The sequence below is a fragment of the Ooceraea biroi genome, chromosome 12 (genome assembly GCF_003672135.1).
Source record: "Ooceraea biroi isolate clonal line C1 chromosome 12, Obir_v5.4, whole genome shotgun sequence".
Lineage (NCBI taxonomy): Eukaryota > Metazoa > Arthropoda > Insecta > Hymenoptera > Formicidae > Ooceraea > Ooceraea biroi.
This window is the reverse complement of record NC_039517.1, coordinates 2103737-2125071: the sequence shown is the minus strand read 5'-3', so window position 1 is coordinate 2125071 and position 21335 is coordinate 2103737. Positions and strand designations below refer to the sequence as shown.

The 21335-nt window shown below is 47.6% G+C and overlaps 1 protein-coding gene across 1 annotated transcript in view; it reads right to left on the bottom strand.

The window, feature by feature from the left end:
* Positions 1 to 21335, bottom strand: part of LOC105278796 — a 398031-nt gene that overhangs the window by 70692 nt on the left and 306004 nt on the right. The window contains exon 2 of the mRNA XM_026974426.1: positions 16854 to 17031. Within this exon, the coding sequence (XP_026830227.1) occupies positions 16854 to 17015 (162 nt within the window). The 5' untranslated portion in view covers positions 17016 to 17031. The remainder of the gene's footprint in view (positions 1 to 16853; positions 17032 to 21335) is intronic.

Here is a 21335-nt window from a genome sequence, read left to right as displayed (position 1 = left end):
CTCTCCGGTCTCTCTCTCTTCCTCTCTGTCGGCACCGAAGTTTGTCGCCGTTTTCCTCGACGTTTCTCTCTCGCCGTTCTCTCTCTCTCTCTCAGTCGCGCAACTACAGTCGTTACCCGAGAGTTCGCGTCGAGAGTAACGCCGCGTTTATCTTCTCCCGGGAGATACATATCTAGCCGCGAAAAACAGCCGCGACACGGTTCTTCCTCCGCTCGATTGCGAGCCGCCGTAAAGAAGTAAAAGTTACACGCGCACAAGTGTCCCGCGTCGCTTTCACGGAACTTTCGTTTTCGGACGGTTACGTGGCGAGGACCCGGGCTGGGATTAAGTTATTGGGGTGTTTGCGTGACGTAACTACAGCTGAAAATATCCGGAGTATCCGAGATATTTTTTATCCGACTACTGAAGTTCGGATCCTTGAACTATCCGGATAATTCGGATCCGGATCCGGACCTTAGTATCCGAATATTCGAACCTATCCGAATCTGCAAATAAATCCGGATCCAGACTATCTACAATAAATTAAACAGAAAAATAATCGTTAAAAGCGTTCTATCTTTCTTCGAAATGTAATAAGCAACAATAATATAATGACGTTTTCAGCGTGTCAGCGCCCATAGCTCTATACATGGTGGACCAAAAATCTGGATACAGTCGATTATCTCGTAAACAATGCAATTTTGAAAAAAAAGTTTTAGATAAAAATTGTAGCGCTTGAAGGGGGCTAAAATTAATTTTTGGAAAAATTGAATTTTTAAGGTCATATGGTCATAACTTCATATCATCATCGCCATTTTTTTAACGGAGTAACTAACGTTATAAACAATATATATGATTCCTTTAATTATTCTGCACATAAAAGTATTAATGTGAAACTTTCGAAAATAGTTTACGAGATATTTTACACTGTATTCTGGCATATTTCGACATAAAATATAAAATATCTGATAAACTATTTAGTTTTTCACAATTGTACCTTAATACTTTTGTGCTTAGAATAATAAAATTAATCTATTAGTGCAAAAATAATATATATTTAGTTGCTTTAAAAAGAAATATGTAATTGCATATTACATATTGTAGGTAGTTCGGATCCGGATTTATTTGCAGATTCGGATAGATTCGAATATTCGGAAACTAAGATCCGGATCTGGATCCGAATTATCCGGATAATTCAAGGATTCGAACTTCAGTAGTCGGATATTTTGATAAACGAATTATTCGGATATCCGGATATTCGAAAATCCGGATCGTATTTACAGCCCTAGACGTAACACGACGTGATTTTCGTGCGGAAAGATAGTCCGACATCTGACTCCAATTTAGGAGTATTACCTTGAAATTTATTCTCGTCTTGGGACTTTCCGTTGGTACTTTATTGTTGGTTGACTTTATGAAAAGTACTCGCGACTCCACGGATCCGGAAGAGCCTCCGAATCGGGCGAGTCTCGTTTCCGGCGCGCCCGCCCTTTTTTACCGCAATCCACCACCGTGGAGAATTAGATATTATACCCCGACAGAGGGAGAACGGGAGAAAAAAAGGAAGACGTCGGGGATTCTCGTGCGTGCTACCGGCTGGAAAATTAAGACGAATGCGCCCGTCCGCCCTCGCCTCCGTTCTCGCGATATTGTTTCACGCCCCCGTGGAGCAGCAACCCCCGGTTGCTAGCTAATCAAAGGGATGTAGCACCGTGCCGCGGGACACAAACCTGTCACTACGACCATCGAATCCCCGTGATGCGTGGTCCCTCGGGCGCACGCCACGTGTCCTACGAGGGAAATTTAACCCTTTAAATATCCTTTGAAGTCTCTCGGATGACGCGGCTCGCCCGGTGACTCCGCGCGTTCGTTACATTCTAATAAACTTAACGATTTTACGCGGCGCGGAGCGCGCTAATCCCGGAAACGCGATCTCCCGTCTACACTGAGAAAAATATCATGGCTTATCTAATCGGATAATCCAATTACATAGTAACAAACGGAAATATCCGATTAAAGTGCATAAAAGACAAAGGAAAATGATCGGACATATCCGATGAAGGTAATCGGAAAACAAAATTAATTATACCGCACGACAGTTTCATCCGTTATAATCGGCGTATAATCCTTCGCGAGAAAAGGGAAAAAATACTGCTTACCAAAGCAGCCGACTGATTACCGCGTTGATTCGCACTTGCGTCGGATGTTCAGCGGATTAACAATAGCGTCGTTGCAGCGTAGCGTTGAAGTTTGCGGAAGTGTTCATCAGGAGTTAATGACGTCATTAAATGTCGCGCGCCGCGCGTTAACGACGTTTCACGGGACGAAGCCGAACGCATCAAGCTCCATAATGAAAGATTCCGCGCGCTCGTGTCGTAAATCGGACACGCTGCACCGTCGTGCGAGCATACTCACATTTAAATGGGGCGGTTTGCGACGAGTCCGCGTCGGGAAATGTTAATTGCACGATCGGGAGGGTGCACGAGGGAGGCATCTCGGGGTTTTTGCGCGAAGGAAGCTGCATTGTAATTACGCGCCGCGTGTATTTTATTAACGTCGCGAGATATCCCTGAATGATACAGGCGTTTTATCGAGGCATCTTCCGCGTGAATCCATTCCGCTCGCGGCGGCAGCTCGAGCGAGTCAGTTAATAGACTCTCGTCCTCTCGCGAGTTTAAAAATACGCGCGAGGATATCGAAGGAGGGGGGGGGGAGAGATCATTAATTACCGCGCGGTTAATTAAGTAGTCCGCGGGGGCGGAAGAGTCGAAAGTAACCGTCGCGACGAGCATCAGCAGGGGTAGCTCCTCCTTGGCGACCTTCGCCCTGGTACCTCATCCCTTTAGCGAAACGACCTTGCACGCAGCGAACCTTGAATGCTAATTAATGGCTTTCCGATAATGTCCCTCGGTGTCGCTCTTTCTCACCCCCCTCCCGGCGCGCGCGGAAAGGGGTTTTATATAATTCACGCAGGATTCCATGACGACGATCGCTCGATCTTCGTCCGAGTTTCGAGGTGATTTGTTCGTATTGTCGACCCTCTTGTCGGACATTAGGCTCCCGCGCGGAATAATTTTCGCGAATTTTAATCGCCGGGACCAACCCCTGTGCTTATTTTCCACCCGGTAAGCAAAGTAATTGCTCAAAACTATTTCGCGATCCTCTCAGGATTTGTAAAGCTCATTATCGTTTATTTATTCAGCAAATGAACAGATATTTCGCAGAGTCAGCTGGAATTCTCGCATTGTTCGTAACTGACAGACATTCAGAGCGATTCACGGCAAAGCGAGTCAGGCATTTCAGAAAAATTGCGTGAGCAATTTAAAATGGAGCGAAGAAGTATTATTCTCGAGTAGGTTAATTTAATTCGGAGAACGAGGAGTAATATATTAGGAGTGTGATTTAGTTTTGAGGGTTTTGCAACAGATGGCTGTAGTGTCAGTTTGTCCCAATAGCTGTTTCCGATAACTGTTGTTTCTTACAGTCTTGACATTATCCATCACATTTAGTAGCATTATAGCAATAGACGCAATAACAGTCGTGTTTATATCATCGTAAAAATGCAACTTCCGAAAGCTCTTTAGCATTTTCGACATGCGTTGCTTTTGTTTTTTAATCAAAAGAAAACTGCCGCTGACGGTTATAGAATTCTTGTGGAAACTTATGGTGATTCTGCCCCATCAATTAAGACGTGTGAATACTGGTTTAGACGCTTTAAAAGTGGTCATACTGATGTGAAGAACAAAGAACGCTCGGGACAACCAAGAAAGCTTGAAAATACAGATTTGCAAGCATTATTGGACGAAAATCCAACAGAATCCACTTCAGAACTTGCCAGAGCATTAAATGTTGCTCGTACAACATTTACATGAAATGGGAAAAATTCAGAAAGAAGGGAAATGGGTTCGACATGAATTATCGGAAAGTGCCATTGCGAACCGGTTGAACATTTGCATTTCGTTGATCGCCAGGCAAAAAAAGAAGTCTTTTGTCTCGGATCGTTACTGGGGATGAAAAGTGGATCTATTTTGGTAATCCGAAACGCAGAAAATCATGGGTGGATCCAGGCGAACCGTCAACATCCACTCCGAGACGCAATATTCACGGTTGAAAAGTAATGCTCTGTATTTGGTGGGATAGTGTACTATGAGCTGTTAAATCCGCATGAGACTGTCACGGCTGATCGTTATCGACACCAATTGTACAAGTTGAAGCAAGCATTGGACGAAAAACGAGCACCAATTGCGAGTAAACGACGGAAAGTGATTCTTCTTCGTGACAACGCTCGACCTCACGTTGCGTTATCAGTGAAACAAACACTGTTAGAGCTCGAATGGGAAGTCTTACCGCACCCCGCGTGTTCTCCGGACATTGCTCCATGCGATTATTATTTGTTCCGGTGGATGCAACACGCTTTAGAGGATACACACTTTGATAATTTGGAAGAAGTGCGAAAATTCGTCGCCGAATGGATCAACTGAAAAGAAGAGTGATTTTATCGTGGTGGAATCCATCTGTTGCCAGAAAGATGGGAAAAAGTTATAGAAAAGGAAGGAAAATATTTTGATTAAGGTATTCATTCATTATCATATTTAAATACATGCGTTTTTGAGCAAAAAAAACCCTCAAAACTAAATCACACCCCTAATAATAAAATACTTAATGTCGCTTGACGAGCCTGCGGGGGATGCTTTCATTATCGTCATTGCGATTGCAGCGTGGGATTTCAGGGTGAAGCGTGCGGCGTCGGGGGGAAGGTGGTCAGCGAATAAAGGAAGTGAGAGATTTACGAGCGTCACGAACGGAAATGCGGGATTAACCGGTCGGTCAAGCGCGGTTTATTTCGCCACTTTCGACAGCCGAAGTCTCTCTCGCGCTTTTCACGGTCCCATTTTGTCCAGCTAGGCGGCGATTAACGGATCCCGAAACAAGAATCCCTCGATGAGCGGAGGGGCGCAGAGGGAGAGAGAGAACTCAAAGAGAAGAGAGAAACCGTCGTTCCGGGAATGACGTTTGCGGTTTTGCGACACTCTCGTTACCAGCTCGAGCCTGGTCCTTGATTATTCCGGACGCGCGTAAACATGGAGCCCGACCGGCCGCATCAACCCCTTTCCACGTCAGGGGAGAGCAAGAGAGAGAGAGAGAGTGAAAGAGAGAGAGACCGTAAAACCCTCCAACCCTTCCCGTAAACATCCGGCGTACGGTGGCGAGAATAGTATTGCCGCGCCGTAAAGCGCACCGCCGGGGGTGAAATGCCAGCCCGACCGGTGTCAGTGATAACGCCGTGACATTTATCGACCCCTCCGCGTATGAATGTGCCGGGGGGACAGTCGCTCCGGTAACCGCAAGAAACGGAAACGTCCGTGACGGAGAATTCGCGATCTGATGAAACTCGAGAGATCGCGACGGAGGAAAATTGTTGCATGAAAATTGTTGCCCTGTCACACGTACTCGATAGCTTGAGTATGAATGATCAATTGTTTAGCGAGATGTCAAATAAAATGTAATTTGTGTAATATCCTGTAATATGTGCGATATTAACGCAAGAAGGAAAATTAACATCACGGGCTCGAAATTAGCTGGGCAGGGCGAGAGTTAAATGGCAACTACCCCCCTAAATCCACGTTAAAATCCCACGCGGTGGGATATTAGTGCGCGAGTTACCTGTTTCGATAATCGAGTACGTTCTTAGTGTTCGCGGCATTAATGGCGCGGCAACGCGCGGGTTTACCCGAGTAAACGCGGGTTTATTCGTACATATGAATAATCGAGCGCAATTAACTCGCGTGTTACGCCCGTAATGAAACACAGCCGGGATACGTTTAACTGACTGAGTGTAATTTAATTCGCTGTAGAATTAATTTCGATAGCGGCCCTAGGGGGGGGGAGAGAAAGGGGGAAGCGGACGGCTCGCTTAATAATATTTTGCGGCGACGGGCAACGACGACTTCTGTCGTCGCGCGAACGAGATTGCCCGTAAAACTCCGTGGCGGCCAACTTTGATCGCCATTGGAGACGTGCCCACGCGAAAATCAAGTTAGCGCACCCCGCGTTACTTTGTTGGTTTGCAATTAGCGCGAGTTCGACTCCCCTCGCGGAAGCGAGCGACGCGAGTCGTAAAGCGGAAACGCGCCGCGTCTGGATAAATCTCATCTCTCGCGAGATATAAAAGGTTGGCAGTGATAGCGATCGTCGCTAATGTTAAATCACAACTGCAGTCTCGAAAAATGCCCGAAAATCATCACGATTAAAATTTCCATTTTACGAACACGAAACGTGTCGCAAAACTTGATCAATTGCACTTGGTCGGTTTTTTTATTATAATTATAATTTCGTGTCGACTAACCGGCCACGTCTGTCGTATCTGTCGTATAAAACAAAATTGTTCTTTTCATGATTATAAATTCTTTCCTCTTCGGAATATATATTATCGGTCGCTTTCCTCCGCGATTGTGTCAAAGCTGCACTTTGACGTTTCGCCGCGTAACGAAATAGGATTCGTAAGAGCCGCGCCGAAGAGATGCAAGAGACGCGGAATGCATTTGTTCGCGGTGAGGGATCCAACCGCGTTTGTCTGTTTTCCAAGTCCATTAGATCGACGACGTTGCTTATGCTTATGTCGACGGGGGTGAAGCGTGTCACAAAGAGGAAACGGAGAAGAAAGTCGACTCCATCTGGACTCGTTTGCCATTGTGACGGGTCGCGAGAGAAAAGCCGGGGTCACGGTTTTACGCGGGGTTACGCGGCCGAGTTTTCGACGACAACGACGATGACATGGACGTGAGCTCGTGGATGCTGCGAGGCCGTGAAAGGTTTCACGCGCGTGTTTCCACGGAAGCCTGCTGTGTAAACAGCCCGACGCGGCCAGCACGATGGGGGACCCGCTTCCCAGCGTCTGGCTTCTGTGGTACGAACGTCTCCTGCTCCACCCGACTCGCCTGCTCCGAGAGTCTAATTATAATCAGATGACAGAGCCGACTATGCTTATTCGGGGAACGGTGACACGAAAAGCGCGCTGCGACACTCACGGTTTCCTTATCCTGCGATTTAGATTTTTTTCCCGTCTCGTCGAAGCTTCCCGGTCGCTCGATCCCGTTTCTTGTTCGAATTTTGCAGAATTACGAAAAAAATAATTTTTGAAAACATTGCTAAAATAGTTTCCGAACGTTAAAATAATAATTTTAGATACAGCTAGAGGGTGCGTATTTTTTTAATTCGCTAAATGTTTGTTGCGCTGATATATTCCTGTTGCACTTTGATGCGCGGCGCAATATGATTGCGATTTCGCCCATCCAACAAATCCATTAATCCACTGTAAACATGAAACATAAATTGAGGTGGATGTAAATTATTATCGCACGGCCGGGAGATACGCGAGCCGCGCGCGTAACATCGTGCCTTTTCGGCGTATCGGATGGATGAAACCACCCTCCGAGCCAGCGAGGGACACGGCTCCCTTCCCCTCGGAGCTAAGCTAGGCGCACACTGACACGATAACGCGCGCGGCTCGCTTTTTCCTCTGCTTTTTACCGGGTGTGCTCATTTTTCAGCCCTCCTCGAGTTCCCATCAAGACGCGCGAAGTTCCGTCGGGAACTGCGAAGAGCGCGAACGGCATTCCTTCTGCATTTCTTTTCGCCCTCCGCTTTGCCGTTTCTCCGTCTCTCCCTCGCGCTCTCTTTCCCCCGCGCCGTCTCCTCTTTTACAGCATCCGCGATTCTCTTTTTCGCGACTCTCGAGGCGTCGGCGGAAAACAAAGCGGATTCCCTCGCGTAATAAAGAGACTTCGCCCGGCGCAAAAAGGCGGCTTGACCGTTCGCTTCTTTGCCCGTCTCGTCTCCTTTGCGAGGAGGTTCCTCCTCCACTTGTGCACCCTCCCGCAACCCTCCCGGTGAAAAGCATTCCATCAGGATCGGAGAAAGTCGACTCGATCTCTTTGTTGCACCGATGCTCGTGATTCTTAAGTGAGTTTTCAGAATAATGACGTTCCGGAATTTAAGGGTAATCGTAGGGTTGTCGAGTCGTATCGGTGTTTCATGATTATCCGCACTCGAGGGTGGCTTAATGCGCCTCGCAAATCCGCGTCGTGCTCCACTTTTAACGCTCGTCGTCCCGGAATAAACCGCCTGCCGGCGTTATAGTCGTTAGCCCGGGGGCGGCCAGGTGGCCAACATCGGGGGTGGTTTTCGCAATCTCGCGGCGGCAATAATTCAAATCCAAACTTGTCCAATTGCCCGCGCACTCGTCGCATTATACCGCCGACTTAATCCAAACTTTCGTCGTCGCCGGGGGTTAAAACGAAATTCAGAGCGGCACCGCTCCCGACGACGATCGCGCGATTCCCCTCTCCCCCGCGAGCGGAAGTGTGCACGCGCGCGCGGCCGGATTATTCTTCGCCGTTTGTCGAGCAACGCTTTTGCGCGCGCTGGGACTTGGAGCGTGTACGCGAGGCGGCGAGAAAATTACGTCGCGGAATTACCAATCCCATAAGCACGCCGGAAGAGGGTCGCGCGAACGCGCGCGCGCGACAAGCGGCGAGGAAACGGAAACGCGCGGCGCACCGTGCATGCAAATTAATTCGCGCCTCGAATTCGCGCGAGCTTGCTCGTGAAAAATGACACGCGCGATCTCGCGCCGCGCCGGTTTCCTCGAAATGCGGAAATGCAACCACCCCACAACTCGGTAGTCACCCCCTGGACTCTAAATTTGTCTGCCTCGCGTGGCGGCAATTATCCTGATTGTCTTCCGTTTTCAAGACACACGTTTGCAGAATAATTCTCTGAGAACAATTCTCAGGAACAATCGCGTTAAAGGGATTACTTTTAGCAATTTTTGGATGTTTCATTATTTTTCGATATTTTTTTGTTAAAGCGTAATTTTGGGTCGCAAACCTGGGCAACTGGGTAAATCAGATAGTCTATAAATATTCCATTACGCGAATGGTTTGTCCTATATTTGACGTTATCGGAAACGTAATAAAGTCACCGATGAATGATGCATAAAACAATGCAGGAATGAATATACTACAGAATGGAGCCTGTTAATGATTCAAATATATTCTCGGGCGCGCGCGGCTCTTGTGACGTAAATTTGTTGATGCGGGGGTTGAGAGATCGAGAAAGCGGATGGATGTGTGTGTGTACGTGTATCACGACGAGTAATCCGGAGCTTAATTATGCCTGAAACGTGAAACGGAATACCGCTTTGACACGAGCCGGTCTCAGTCGAGCTACTTCTGTAATAAATGGGACGCCGGATAGTCGAAACGAGTCTTCGCGACGAAGAGATCAAGTTAAGCGGTACCACGTGCTCAATATTCAAAAAGTTAATCGCCAATTAAAATTTACTTATAATTACAATCAAGAGTCTTTGAAAGTACTTTAGCGAGCAACCGCTCGCGAATGAACGACCAAAAGAAGCCTATTCGCGAGAGAACATAGAACGTTTATTTCTAACTGAGCAGCAAATTAGCAAATTGAAGAGACATCTTAATCATCGTGGCGACAAACTGAAATTTTGACATCCACGAGAGCGGAAACGTCTGTCTTAAAGATGCTTAAATGTCGCGTGAATGAGAGGAATTGGATGTCGCTTTCGAGACGGCACGAGTCGGACATTTATTTTCGACCGGCAGATTGGATCACGACCAGGTAGGAATCGTGAACGAACTCGGTTGACCCACTCGGAATCGCAGTCTAGGGCTAACTTTAACATCAGCTTCGCACGCGCAGGATTAAGATGGGTTCGATCTCCCCGTGAGTCCGCCGGGAATTTAAATTCGCGTACGTAACGCACGGTTCTGAATGGAAGTGGAGAACGGAATCGGGAGCCGGAAGCGAGGAACGGAATGACGAGAAATAAGGATATCGTTAAGTCTCGTGGCACTCACGACGAATCTGTTTCATAATCAGGGGAGGATCGATTGGATGCTGGGAAATTGGGGTGTTTCGTGGGGATCGCGCGATGGAGATTAATCACAGCGTTATTAGCCTCTGGAAAAGGGAATTGTTTAGAAAGAACGAAGGGGTAGTCGACCGCTTCGCTTTGCGAGAGCAAGCTGAGGATTATAAGGAATTGATTTCGAATGAGAAATGTGCGGTAATAACCGGAAGATCTCGCCAGATGCGAATCCCGGGTTGATCGATGATCCATTTCGAGAAAATCATTAATTTTAATAGTTAATAGTTATATCGCTGTGGTATATAAAATTTCGGCGAAGGTTGTAACTTCGACGTTATTTAAATAATCTTCCGCGTCTATGGAAATGATTCTTTCGGGCACAATCACATCTCGATTAAGATTCAAGAACGAATTTCGCGCGGCTCTTCTGCTCTTCCTTCCTTCAGGCTCTGCTCCTCCTCTTTCTCCTCTCCACCTCTATATTCGTGTTTCGTCTCTCTTTTTGAAGCACGACCGGGAGAGGCGAGAGCCGAGATTAAAAATCACTCGAGAACACCGGAACGCAACTTACCTGGAAATTTCATGTCGGATTAAATGCAACTGCCGCCGCTTGTTCTATGATCCCGAGAACAGCCGCGCGATAAGAGAGTCCGGCGAATGAGAGTCGAGATAATCCGACGGGAATTAAAGTGACTCGACTTTGGCGCAGCGTCGTGCGTTCCTACGCGGAATGGAGTTCCGGGGCGGGAAAAAATTCAGTTTCACAAAGGAAGACAGATAGAAAGAGAAAGAGAGAGAAGTAAGGTTGTATTTCCCTTTGGCTCTTCTCGGCTTTGGCATCACGAGACAGACTAATATTTGCCGCTTCTTTCCCTCCACGAGAAGAACTTCCTTCTCATATATTAAATATATACGCAGCTATGTTCTTCCTATTCGAAAACGCTGAGTACAACCTGACGATTCGCAAATGAAGCACCTATGTACAGTGTCTAATGTCAGAGCGTGAACACGATCTTCCGCTGCTACGAATTGCAAACGCCACGTCGGACAATCGGTCCGGCCTGATCGCTCGCTGGTTATTCAACACTGTACCCAGCTGCGGCAATGGAAAATAATTAACAATCGGTTGTCGCGGGAGCGCGCGAGCCCTTCGTATTTATCGCATGTCGGGGCGCACGTTTCACGAGGCGCGATACGCGCGGAAACGGGAGCAGAGTGTTATTATCCGGCGAACAATTAATTTCGATTACGGTCACGGCGCGGTTCCCGGCACGATGTTAAAATAATTCGCCAACGCGCGTTGCAGGCGCCGCCGTCGAGATGGAGAGAGTGCGAGAGAGAAAGAGGGAGAGGAGGACGACGACTTTATTAGATCGCGACTTAATGACGCGCGACTGTGGACAGCGCAGCACCTTGGACCGCGAATTAATTTCGTCTCGAGGGCTGCTCCTTCCGCCACGGCGATGCCACGTATATTAATCATCCGATATGCTAATTGCACGTTCAGCACTTGGGAATACTCGTTGACGCAGTAGCTTGCAACGGTGATTCAGAAAATGGCACCGAACGTCGAAGGGGATTCTCTTAATGGTAGGACGAGCGAAGCAATCGCACAATCGCATTACTATGAATCATTTATCGCCGTGGTTGCAGTCGCATTGTATGCACAGCTTTAACAAGTCGCACAGTAATTTAACAAAAAGAAAAAAAATGGAAGCTGTATCCTGATCTTTCTGCTCTCGTCCACCTGCTGCATTTTAACGTTGAACGTAGCGCCGGATATTGGAAGTCGAGCGCACCCTTTCTTCCGAGCTCGTCGGCGATTGAGCTCGTCGTGTCTAGGTATCGGCGTTAATTTCTCGAAACACCGTCTTCCCGTCCGTTACGGAGGGTGGAGAGTACGCGCTTTCGAGAGTAAACGCGAGACGTGTCCCCAATTATCCGTAATGGTGTATTAGGAGTGTGATTTAGTTTTGAGGGTTTTGCAACAGATGGCTGTAGTGTCAGTTTGTTCCAATAGCTCTTTCCGATAACTGTTGTTTCTTACAGTCTTGACATTATCCATCACATTTAGTAGCATTATAGCAATAGACGCAATAACAGTCGTGTTTATATCATCGTAAAAATGCAACTTCCGAAAGAGCGTTTTCGACATGCGTTGCTTTTGTTTTTTAATCAAAAGAAAACTGCGGCTGACGGTTATAGAATTCTTGTGGAAACTTATGGTGATTCTGCCCCATCAATTAAGACGTGCGAATACTGGTTTAGACGCTTTAAAAGTGGTGATACTGACGTGAAGGACAAAGAACGCTCGGGACAACCAAGAAAGCTTGAAAATACAGATTTGCAAGCATTATTGGACGAAAATTCAACAGAATCCACTTCAGAACTTGCCAGAGCATTAAATGTTGCTCGTACAACATTTACATGAAATGGGAAAAATTCAGAAAGAAGGGAAATGAGTTCGACATGAATTATCGGAAAGTGCCATTGCGAACCGGTTGAACATTTGCATTTCGTTGATCGCCAGGCAACAAAAGAAGAGTCTTTTGTCTCGGATCGTTACTGGGGATGAAAAGTGGATCTATTTTGGTAATCCGAAACGCAGAAAATCATGGGTGGATCCAGGCGAACCATCAACATCCACTCCGAGACGCAATATTCACGGTTGAAAAGTAATGCTCTGTATTTGGTGGGATAGTGTACTATGAGCTGTTAAATCCGCATGAGACTGTCACGGCTGATCGTTATCGACACCAGTTGTACAAGTTGAAGCAAGCATTGGACGAAAAACGAGCACCAATTGCGAGTAAACGACGGAAAGTGATTCTTCTTCGTGACAACGCTCGACCTCACGTTGCGTTATCAGTGAAACAAACGCTATTAGAGCTTGAATGGCAAGTCTTCTCCGGACATTGCTCGATGCGATTATTATTTGTTCCGGTGGATGCAACACGCTTTAGAGGATACACACTTTGATAATTTGGAAGAAGTGCGAAAATTCGTCGACGAATGGATCAACTGAAAAGAAGAGTCTTTTGTCTCGGATTGTTACTGGGGATGAAAAGTGGATCTATTTTGGTAATCCGAAACGCAGAAAATCATGGGTGGATCCAGGCGAACCATCAACATCCACTCCGAGACGCAATATTCACGGTTGAAAAGTAATGCTCTGTATTTGGTGGGATAGTGTACTATGAGCTGTTAAATCCGCATGAGACTGTCACGGCTGATCGTTATCGACACCAGTTGTACAAGTTGAAGCAAGCATTGGACCAAAAACGACCACCGATTGCGAGTAAACGACGGAAAGTGATTCTTCTTCGTGACAACGCTCGACCTCACGTTGCGTTATCAGTGAAACAAACGCTATTAGAGCTTGAATGGGAAGTCTTCTCCGGACATTGCTTCATGCGATTATTATTTGTTCCGGTGGATGCAACACGCTTTAGAGGATACACACTTTGATAATTTGGAAGAAGTGCGAAAATTCGTCGACGAATGGATGAACTGAAAAGAAGAGTGATTTTATCGTGGTGGAATCCATCTGTTGCCAGAAAGATGGGAAAAAGTTATAGAAAAGGAAGGAAAATATTTTGATTAAGGTATTCATTCATTATCATATTTAAATACATGCGTTTTTGAGCAAAAAAAACCCTCAAAACTAAATCACACCCCTAATAAAATCGCGCGGCGATAATGGCTCGAGCGGCGCGCGGCAAGGTCGGGACACATGTTCCCTATTAATAGTCCCGCCGCGACTTTTTACCGCACCGAGAGGCGAGCGAAGAGCGGAACGGAACGGAGCGGAGCGGAGAACGATGCACGAGGAGACTGCGGCGAGGACGATGGCGCCTTTTAGCTTGAATGTGCCTTTTTTCAGGAGCCATTCGCCGTTGGGGACGGTGAATGGCGCTTAGAGACAATGCAGAAAGAGGCTTTCTTGCGGCTCTATCCGCGTACATCGCGACGCGATTATTTTCGCCACCCTCGTACTTGTCATCCAGCCAGCTGCGTCGCTCTTCTCTGTCGATAAGACGAAGACATTCGTACGCGAATGTTGGCCCGTGCACGTCGAGAGTTCCGCATCTCGCAACTGCGTCTTGTTCGAAAGAATAAGGTTCGCGAAAGGATGATAAACGAGACGATCGTCGCGCTTCAAAGCCCGTTATCCCGAGAATCGCGCGTATCACTATTGCGATTAATTAGCGCTAGTGCACTAACCGTGCACGCGAATACAACGGGCACATTACTAGAGCTCGCGAAGAATAAACCGGATTTACATCCGCGCTATGGGAAACGTAACAATACCCCGGGAACAACATCCGATAAAAGCTCAATAAAATGCTCTCCGGCGTGACGAGCAATAAATTATCGAAGTAGTGCAGGTCGTTACATGTCGCGCGGGCCCACGCCATCGTCACGCTGCCCTATCGAGGGGGGAAGAAGATTAAATGGGGGGAGGTTCGGAGGAAAACGGTCGCTTTGACAAGACGGAAAAATCCCAGCGAATGCTGATTGCTTTAATTGCTCGAGTGCTCCGTTTACATTAACTTGTCCGCCTCGCCCCCCCCCCCCGGCATTTTACTGGCGCGCCGTTTTGTACCACCCCCGTTTCGATCTCTCTCCCCCTCCCGTTCGTTCTCTATGATACTCTATTATTCAGGGCAGTTCTTGCGCGCACTCGGTGCATCAAAGAGATAACAGCGGAATATCCAATTTATCTCGCGCGGGCGAGAAGTGGGAGGGAGGAACTCTCTCTCGCTTTGACGAGGCTTCTATGATTGTAATCGCGATTAAACGCCCTCGGCGGCGGATTCTTACGGGACGCGCCGGATTTCCGCCGACTGCGAGTTCTCGTAACGGATTGATGATCAGTCTGCTGACTCGTTTTGCGACGAGGGTAGCGAAACGGCAATTAGAGGACATTTAACCCTCTCCGCGTGGGCGGAGTGTAGATCCACCGATATGATTCCGAATAAGAGAGCCGACATCCTCGCGGTGTTGTCCGCATTGCGTAATAATTTCCCGCGCGGTTAAGTGCCGGCGGTCGAACCACCCCGAGAAACTTTTCGCCATTTTTTCGCCGGCATTTTAATAATCGGCCGACTCGGGCAAAGTTCGAAGCCGCGGTGGCGGGGTCTGCTGCAACTTCCGGTCATCGATCTTGGCATTCCGGTCGCGTACTCGCGCATGAATACAGCGCGCAAATCTGCCACTCTGGATACGTCCGGCAAATAGCAAAAGCGATAACGTCGTGCTTGTAGGGTAGGTATCGGCTCCTCTCGCACCCTTCGTGGAAGATCGATGTAAGCCGACGAAAGAAGGCTGAAGTACGGAGCCGGTTGCGGACATGGAGCAGCGAGTCGCATCGGGGAATTAGCGAGCGCGTCGTTGGACGACTCGCCGAGTAAAGACGATTTGCAGATTACTGCGGGCCAACGAACTGTGCGCGTATCGAACGATCGAGCGTGCTCCCGGACGAGAAATGGCATCGTTCTGTCGTTGAGAGAAAAATCCCACCCTCGTCGAGAGAGTCCAGATAACAGCGGTCGATCTGTTACGCGAGACATAAATGTATTGCAATTAAACGAGCACCGTTTCTTAACGCTGCGTTTGGTTTTTGGCTCTCGATGTGCCTCGTTCGGTCGATCATCGCACGGTCGAGTTTCCATCAAAGACCCGACTAGAAATGTTGTCAGGTTTACCTAATATGTTATAAGGACCTGACGTGGTTGGCGTAAGGTAATCCTGAATAAGGTATACCTAAGAATATCCTCATCAGGTTCAACTATGTATGACCTTTTTAGGGTTAAAATAATAAGGAACATATTAGGACCTTCTTACGTTATGCCTGATATTTCAAAGTACAAATTTTGTTGAGGGTTACATTATTAGTACCTACTAAGGATCTTATTCCTTCATCCTGATATTTTTTAAAATTTAGAGCTAAAGGTTTCCCACATCCGGTCCTACATCGGACCATACGTAGTTTATCATATTATAATGTACGTTATATACTTAATGTAGAAAGAATAGTAATTTCTACTTAATTTGCGAGTATTGATTATTTTTATATCATATACATTTCAATGTACTCGATTATGGAACAATAAGAGACAAAAATCAACACAAGTGTGTGTTTTCCGCCTCTGATTCACCAAGCGACCGATAGATGGCCAGGTCAGGCGTGACGTTCTCGCAAGAAACATTTGGTTAGCACCTTACAAATAACCATCTGGAAAACCGATCCAATACTCTTTTCTTCTCTTCTTTTGGACTCTTACTTAGAACATATACTAGTAGTATATGTTCTAAGGACTCTTACACTCACCGAAAGTATCAAGTTTTAGTAATCCTTTAGACGACTTGGTGCTGTCTGGGTAGTAAGGATTTAATAATTCAACCCGATATAAACCTGATGAGGATATCCAGATAAGGACCTAACTATTGTGCTGCGTTACATGACTGATCAGGTCCTGATGAATTTACCTTATCAGGACCTGATAATAAAATAAGGTCAACCTGATCAGGACCACTGGATAAATTTCTAGTCGGGGATATTAGCGCGTCACCTCGAAGTCAAATCTTTGATCGCGTTCTTTATAATCGTTTCCCTCGCGCGCGACGCTCGAACGGGTGAATCCTCATTCACTTCCGGTACCGGGAGTTTTTTCTTCCCAAAAAAGCGCCTGATAATAAAATAAGGTCAACCTGATCAGGACCACTGGATAAATTTCTAGTCGGGGATATTTTTATCAATACATTTTTCGATTGTTGAAAATCTTTGATGAAAGATATTTTACTTTACGAACACGTTTTTCGATCGCCGGTAAAAAATTTAATATTTTGGAACGTTTGAGAATGAGAGCAATATAATCATCCTTTGCTAGTTCCCTGCGAAAATTAGGTTGCACAAAGATCTGAGAAGAAACAGAGAGAGAGAGAGAGAGAGAAAAGAGCAAATGAAACTTACCGGGATAGCAACGCAGTCCTCGAGCTCGGCGAGAGGTGACTCCGAGCAGAAAGTGCCCTCGGTGAGGAAGGGCGGCCGGGGGGGCGGCGGCAACCGGAACTCAGGGGGCGGCCCGGGGCACTCCGGGCACTCCGTGCTCTCCAGCGTCTCCAGCTCCTCCATCCTCCACCTCAGCGTGCTGAAAAATCGAACGGATCGCCGATTAATCTTACTGACGAAGACTCATTAATTTCGGGGACGCGAGGACCCCCTTCCCCATCTCCTTTCAGTGTCCCCCTGATTGAAAACGCGTTGTCCCTCGAAAAAGCACTGACCGTTGCGGGTTTTATTATAATTGATTGGACAGCTGCGGCGTCCAATCCGGAATGTCCTAGTTGGAGGAATTAATGCGATCGAACTTTCGGCGCGCGAAATTCGACCAACTTTTGTATAATCGTCAACTTTTGCAGTCGCTCGCGCTCAAATGAATGTAAATGCGCCGGTAAAATTCCATTAGCGTCGCGCTCGCGCAAAATGGCGGCGACAGCGTTTTTATCAAACATCCCTAACCGTCCAATGAAGAATTCCCAGGTCGGAAGGCACACGGCCATCCGACGGCACGTGATAAGATAACGCCGTTGTCCGAAACGGCATCGTTCCTGGTTGGCGCACCTGCGCTCGTTTTTAACCCTTACGCCTCTCCCCCCAATCGCGAGTTCTCCATTTACAACATGCAAATGAGTCATTTTGGAATCGACCGTGAACTTCTCACCCCTCTTCGTCTTCCAACTTCATCTTCAATTTCTCTAAAATGTTTTCGACGAAAATGCTCGCCGTTCGCTGCACACTTTCAGAAACTTGCGAGATTAATTTGCTGAAACTTTCTGCCGCCATTTTCAGATACTAGAATATCTGAAATATCAGAATCCTTTTTATTTTAGATTATTCCAATTACTTTTTACTCGATCGGAAATGACGAATTCGAGAGGTCAGATGTTGCCGAAAGAATGCAGAAGAGTGGCGCAAAGTGATAAGAGGGTCACGATACAAAGAGGAGGAGGGGGAGGAGGCTCAGTGGTCGGTATGCTAATGTCCGGAGACTTAATTAAGGTCTCATAATGAATCAGTCACGGGGCTCGGCCGAGTCGCGCGCGAGTAGGCGCGCGCGATTGTGCCGCTTGATTAATTGTTCCGCATCCCCGCGGCCGCGTCACCGGTACACATTGTGAAACAGCGCGAGACACAGAGAGAGCATGGGGGTTGCGATACGCCCGGCGCATATTCGTCATCCGCGATCGCCGGCCGATCGATACTTCCGGCGGTCCTTCGCTGATGACGATTCTCGTGGACGTGGGAGGGGTGGAAATTCGGGTACCGCCAGCTCGATGCATTCCGCGTTATCATATGACACTAGGATGCAGGAGAAGGATACAAAGCGCGGAGAGAGAATAGAATATATCTCTCCAGAGAAAAGAAAAAATAAAGCGGGCAAAGGGGGAGAGAGAATGGGAACGTCGATGGCGGAAGCGCGTTTGAAGATGGGTGAGGATGATAGGGAACAACATGGAGAAAGAGGGACAAAAGAGAGAGACTGAAGCGAATCGGTGATGACGAAAGGACGTATGGGGGCACTATTTTACGCACACCGATCTCATTCGCGCAGGGGGGTGATAGTAGTCGCCAGGAATTATGAACGGCGAGGGGGCGCGAGAGATGGCGAGAGGAGAAGTCGAGCGAGTCGCGCGATTAAAAGGCGGCGGAGGACGAGAGAAAACGCGAAAGGCCGACGGGCGCGGGAAGGGGGATGAAGAGAAGGGTGTGCGGGTCTGCGCTCGGTTTAATAAATGCAGTCTTCCTTCCGTTCCGTTTCTTGGCTCGACTTGGCTTCGCCGCGTTCCATCGTCGACGACGAGGGAACTGGAACTCTTCCACGCCCGCCCGCGGTTCCTCCCATGCCGCTGCAACTCTCCTGCCCTGCTGCCGGTACGCCCTGCACATCCGGTTTCCTCATTCGCATGCAGAGCGGAGGACTAGCGAGCGAGGAGTGCCGCGCTCATCTCGTTTCCGCACCAAACCCCTACGCGCGGACCAAATCTACGGTTCGCGTGATTTTTATTTAATTCCCACCCCCCACAGCCGCCCCTCGGATTCGTTGTCGATGGCCGGTGATCTTCGTTCCTTCCGGAGAAAATTCCGTGCAAACGCGCGCATCGAATCGCGTGGATGCTGTCCTCTTTGTGAGCTGGATCATTTTTCTTAGGCGCATCTTTCGACAACGATAATTATTCGGGCGTGTCCGGAATCATGCATGAGTTTTTAAATCATTGTTTAAAGTTGAATGAATAATTTTTCGCTTTGATGTATTTTTTTTCCGGTCAGATTCGCGATTTAATTGAGATGGATCCGATGGTTAAGACGAAATGGAGACGCACGCTCGTAAAGTTACGCGAGTATGATTGTCGTGCGCTTCGAAGTGAAGATGAAGTGGAAGATAATACTCGGAGCGCCATGACGAATCGCAAGTAGGAACGGAGTTTCGAATTAAATTGTTCAGTTCCGTATTAATTGCTGTCAGTCCGATGTAGTTTTAATTCCAATCAAGCAAAGGGAGAGAGAGAGAAAGGGAGAAAGACAGTCAGCGAGACTGGAAGTGCGAACCGTGGATTTATAAAGTTGGATCATTAATTACCGTACATGCGTTCGTAGAAATATCAGCTTCTTTCGTGTCACGCGTTATTAATCACAATGCAACGCGCATTATTATTTCGTGCACGCGGCAGCTGAACAAACAGAGTTGACGAAACCCGTAAATAATGCTCCGCGATACGAACAATTTTTACGGGCAAATTAAAAATCAATAAAGCTCGATCAACATTCTTCGTGTTTACTCGGAGTAAACACACAAGCGCCGTGTGCACGCGTTCGAAATCGCCCGCGCACATTTGCATTCTATCAAAACATATCGTATAATGTCGAAAATAATTGCACGGCGAATAATTGCGGGGAATCAAATGGCGAGTCGAGGCGTAATCGATAGCCCGTCCGTCGTCGTCGCGCCGTTCGCACCCGAGCTGCAAGCCCCGGTCATCCCCCGAGCTTGCGGAGGGAAAGAGAAGAAACGGAACGAGGAAGAGAGAAGAGCGAGAGAAAATGAGTAAACCAAGGGGGACACCGCAAAAGTGGTTGGATGCTTTTTCCGAGTGGTCGAGCGAGCGAATAGACTGTTGGGGACGGGATTGGCCGCGGTCCTTTTCGGCGCGCCGGAATTGCCGGGGGATTTATCGAGCGGCGTTCTTACCGATTGAACCACCGTCGTCGAGGTCCTCGAGAAGCTTTTGAGTTAGGAGAAACGGCGGGACAGCCGGACCGCGGTTATTGGTGCGTGATCGATCTTATTAAAAGCAAGAGGTTTACTCGGAATCGCCGCTCTCTACGGCTACTCGAGTCAACTGCGCCGGCATTAATGCAAAGTAGATTCTACTAGAAATTATACCAATCTACATCGATCATTGCATCGATCGTGCAAATAGTATCGAGATTCGACGAGAAAAATTGGGATATTATGCAATAATTACGTCGCGAGACAGTGGAGTCGTTTGAATTGGTTGAAAGAAGACAAATGTCTAAGATCTGGAAAGATAGTTGAGACTGACAGGTCGTATAGAGGATCGGAATGAAAACAAGTTGATCACAACAGTAGGAGTATTGGCCGTACAGCCTAAGACCTAGGTGTGTGAACCAGGGATCCCGGAGAGTTCAAGTTCAAATCTAAGGCAATCTCCTAGTTATTTTTCGCCTCTTACAATTCAGAAGTGGGATAAAATCCGCTACCCCTCGAAGAGGAGGGAGTTGAGAAGCAGCTGGCCGGTAGTGAAGCCTGAACATGGAGGTCGGGACGGACTCAGAGGAGTGAACCAACATGGAGATTGGGAAGGACTCGGAGGAGTGAACCAACATGGAGATTGGGAAGGACTCAGAGGAGTGAACCAACATGGAGGTTGGGAGGGACTCAGAAGAGTGAACCAAAAATGGATGTTGGGAGGGACTTAGAAGAGTGAACCAAAAATGGATGTTGGGAGGGACTCAAGTGGAGTGAACCGACGATTTGGAGACATTCGGGGACGAATGTAATGTCAGGCTGGCCAAGCTGTAAGATCTGGAAAAATAGTCGAGACTGACAGGTCGTATAGAGGATCGGAATGAAAACAAGTTGATCACAACAGTAGGAGTATTGGCCGTACAGCCTAAGACCTAGGCGTGTGAACCAGGGATCCCGGAGAGTTCGAGTTCAAATCTAAGGCAGTCTCCTAGTTATTTTTCGCCTCTTACAATTCAGAAGTGGGATAAAATCCGCTACCCCTTGGAGAGGAGGGAGTTGAGAAGCAGCTGGCCGGTAGTGAAGCCTGAACATGGAGGTCGGGACGGACTCAGAGGAGTGAACCAACATGGAGATTGGGAAGGACTCAGAGGAGTGAACCAACATGGAGGTTGGGAGGGACTCAG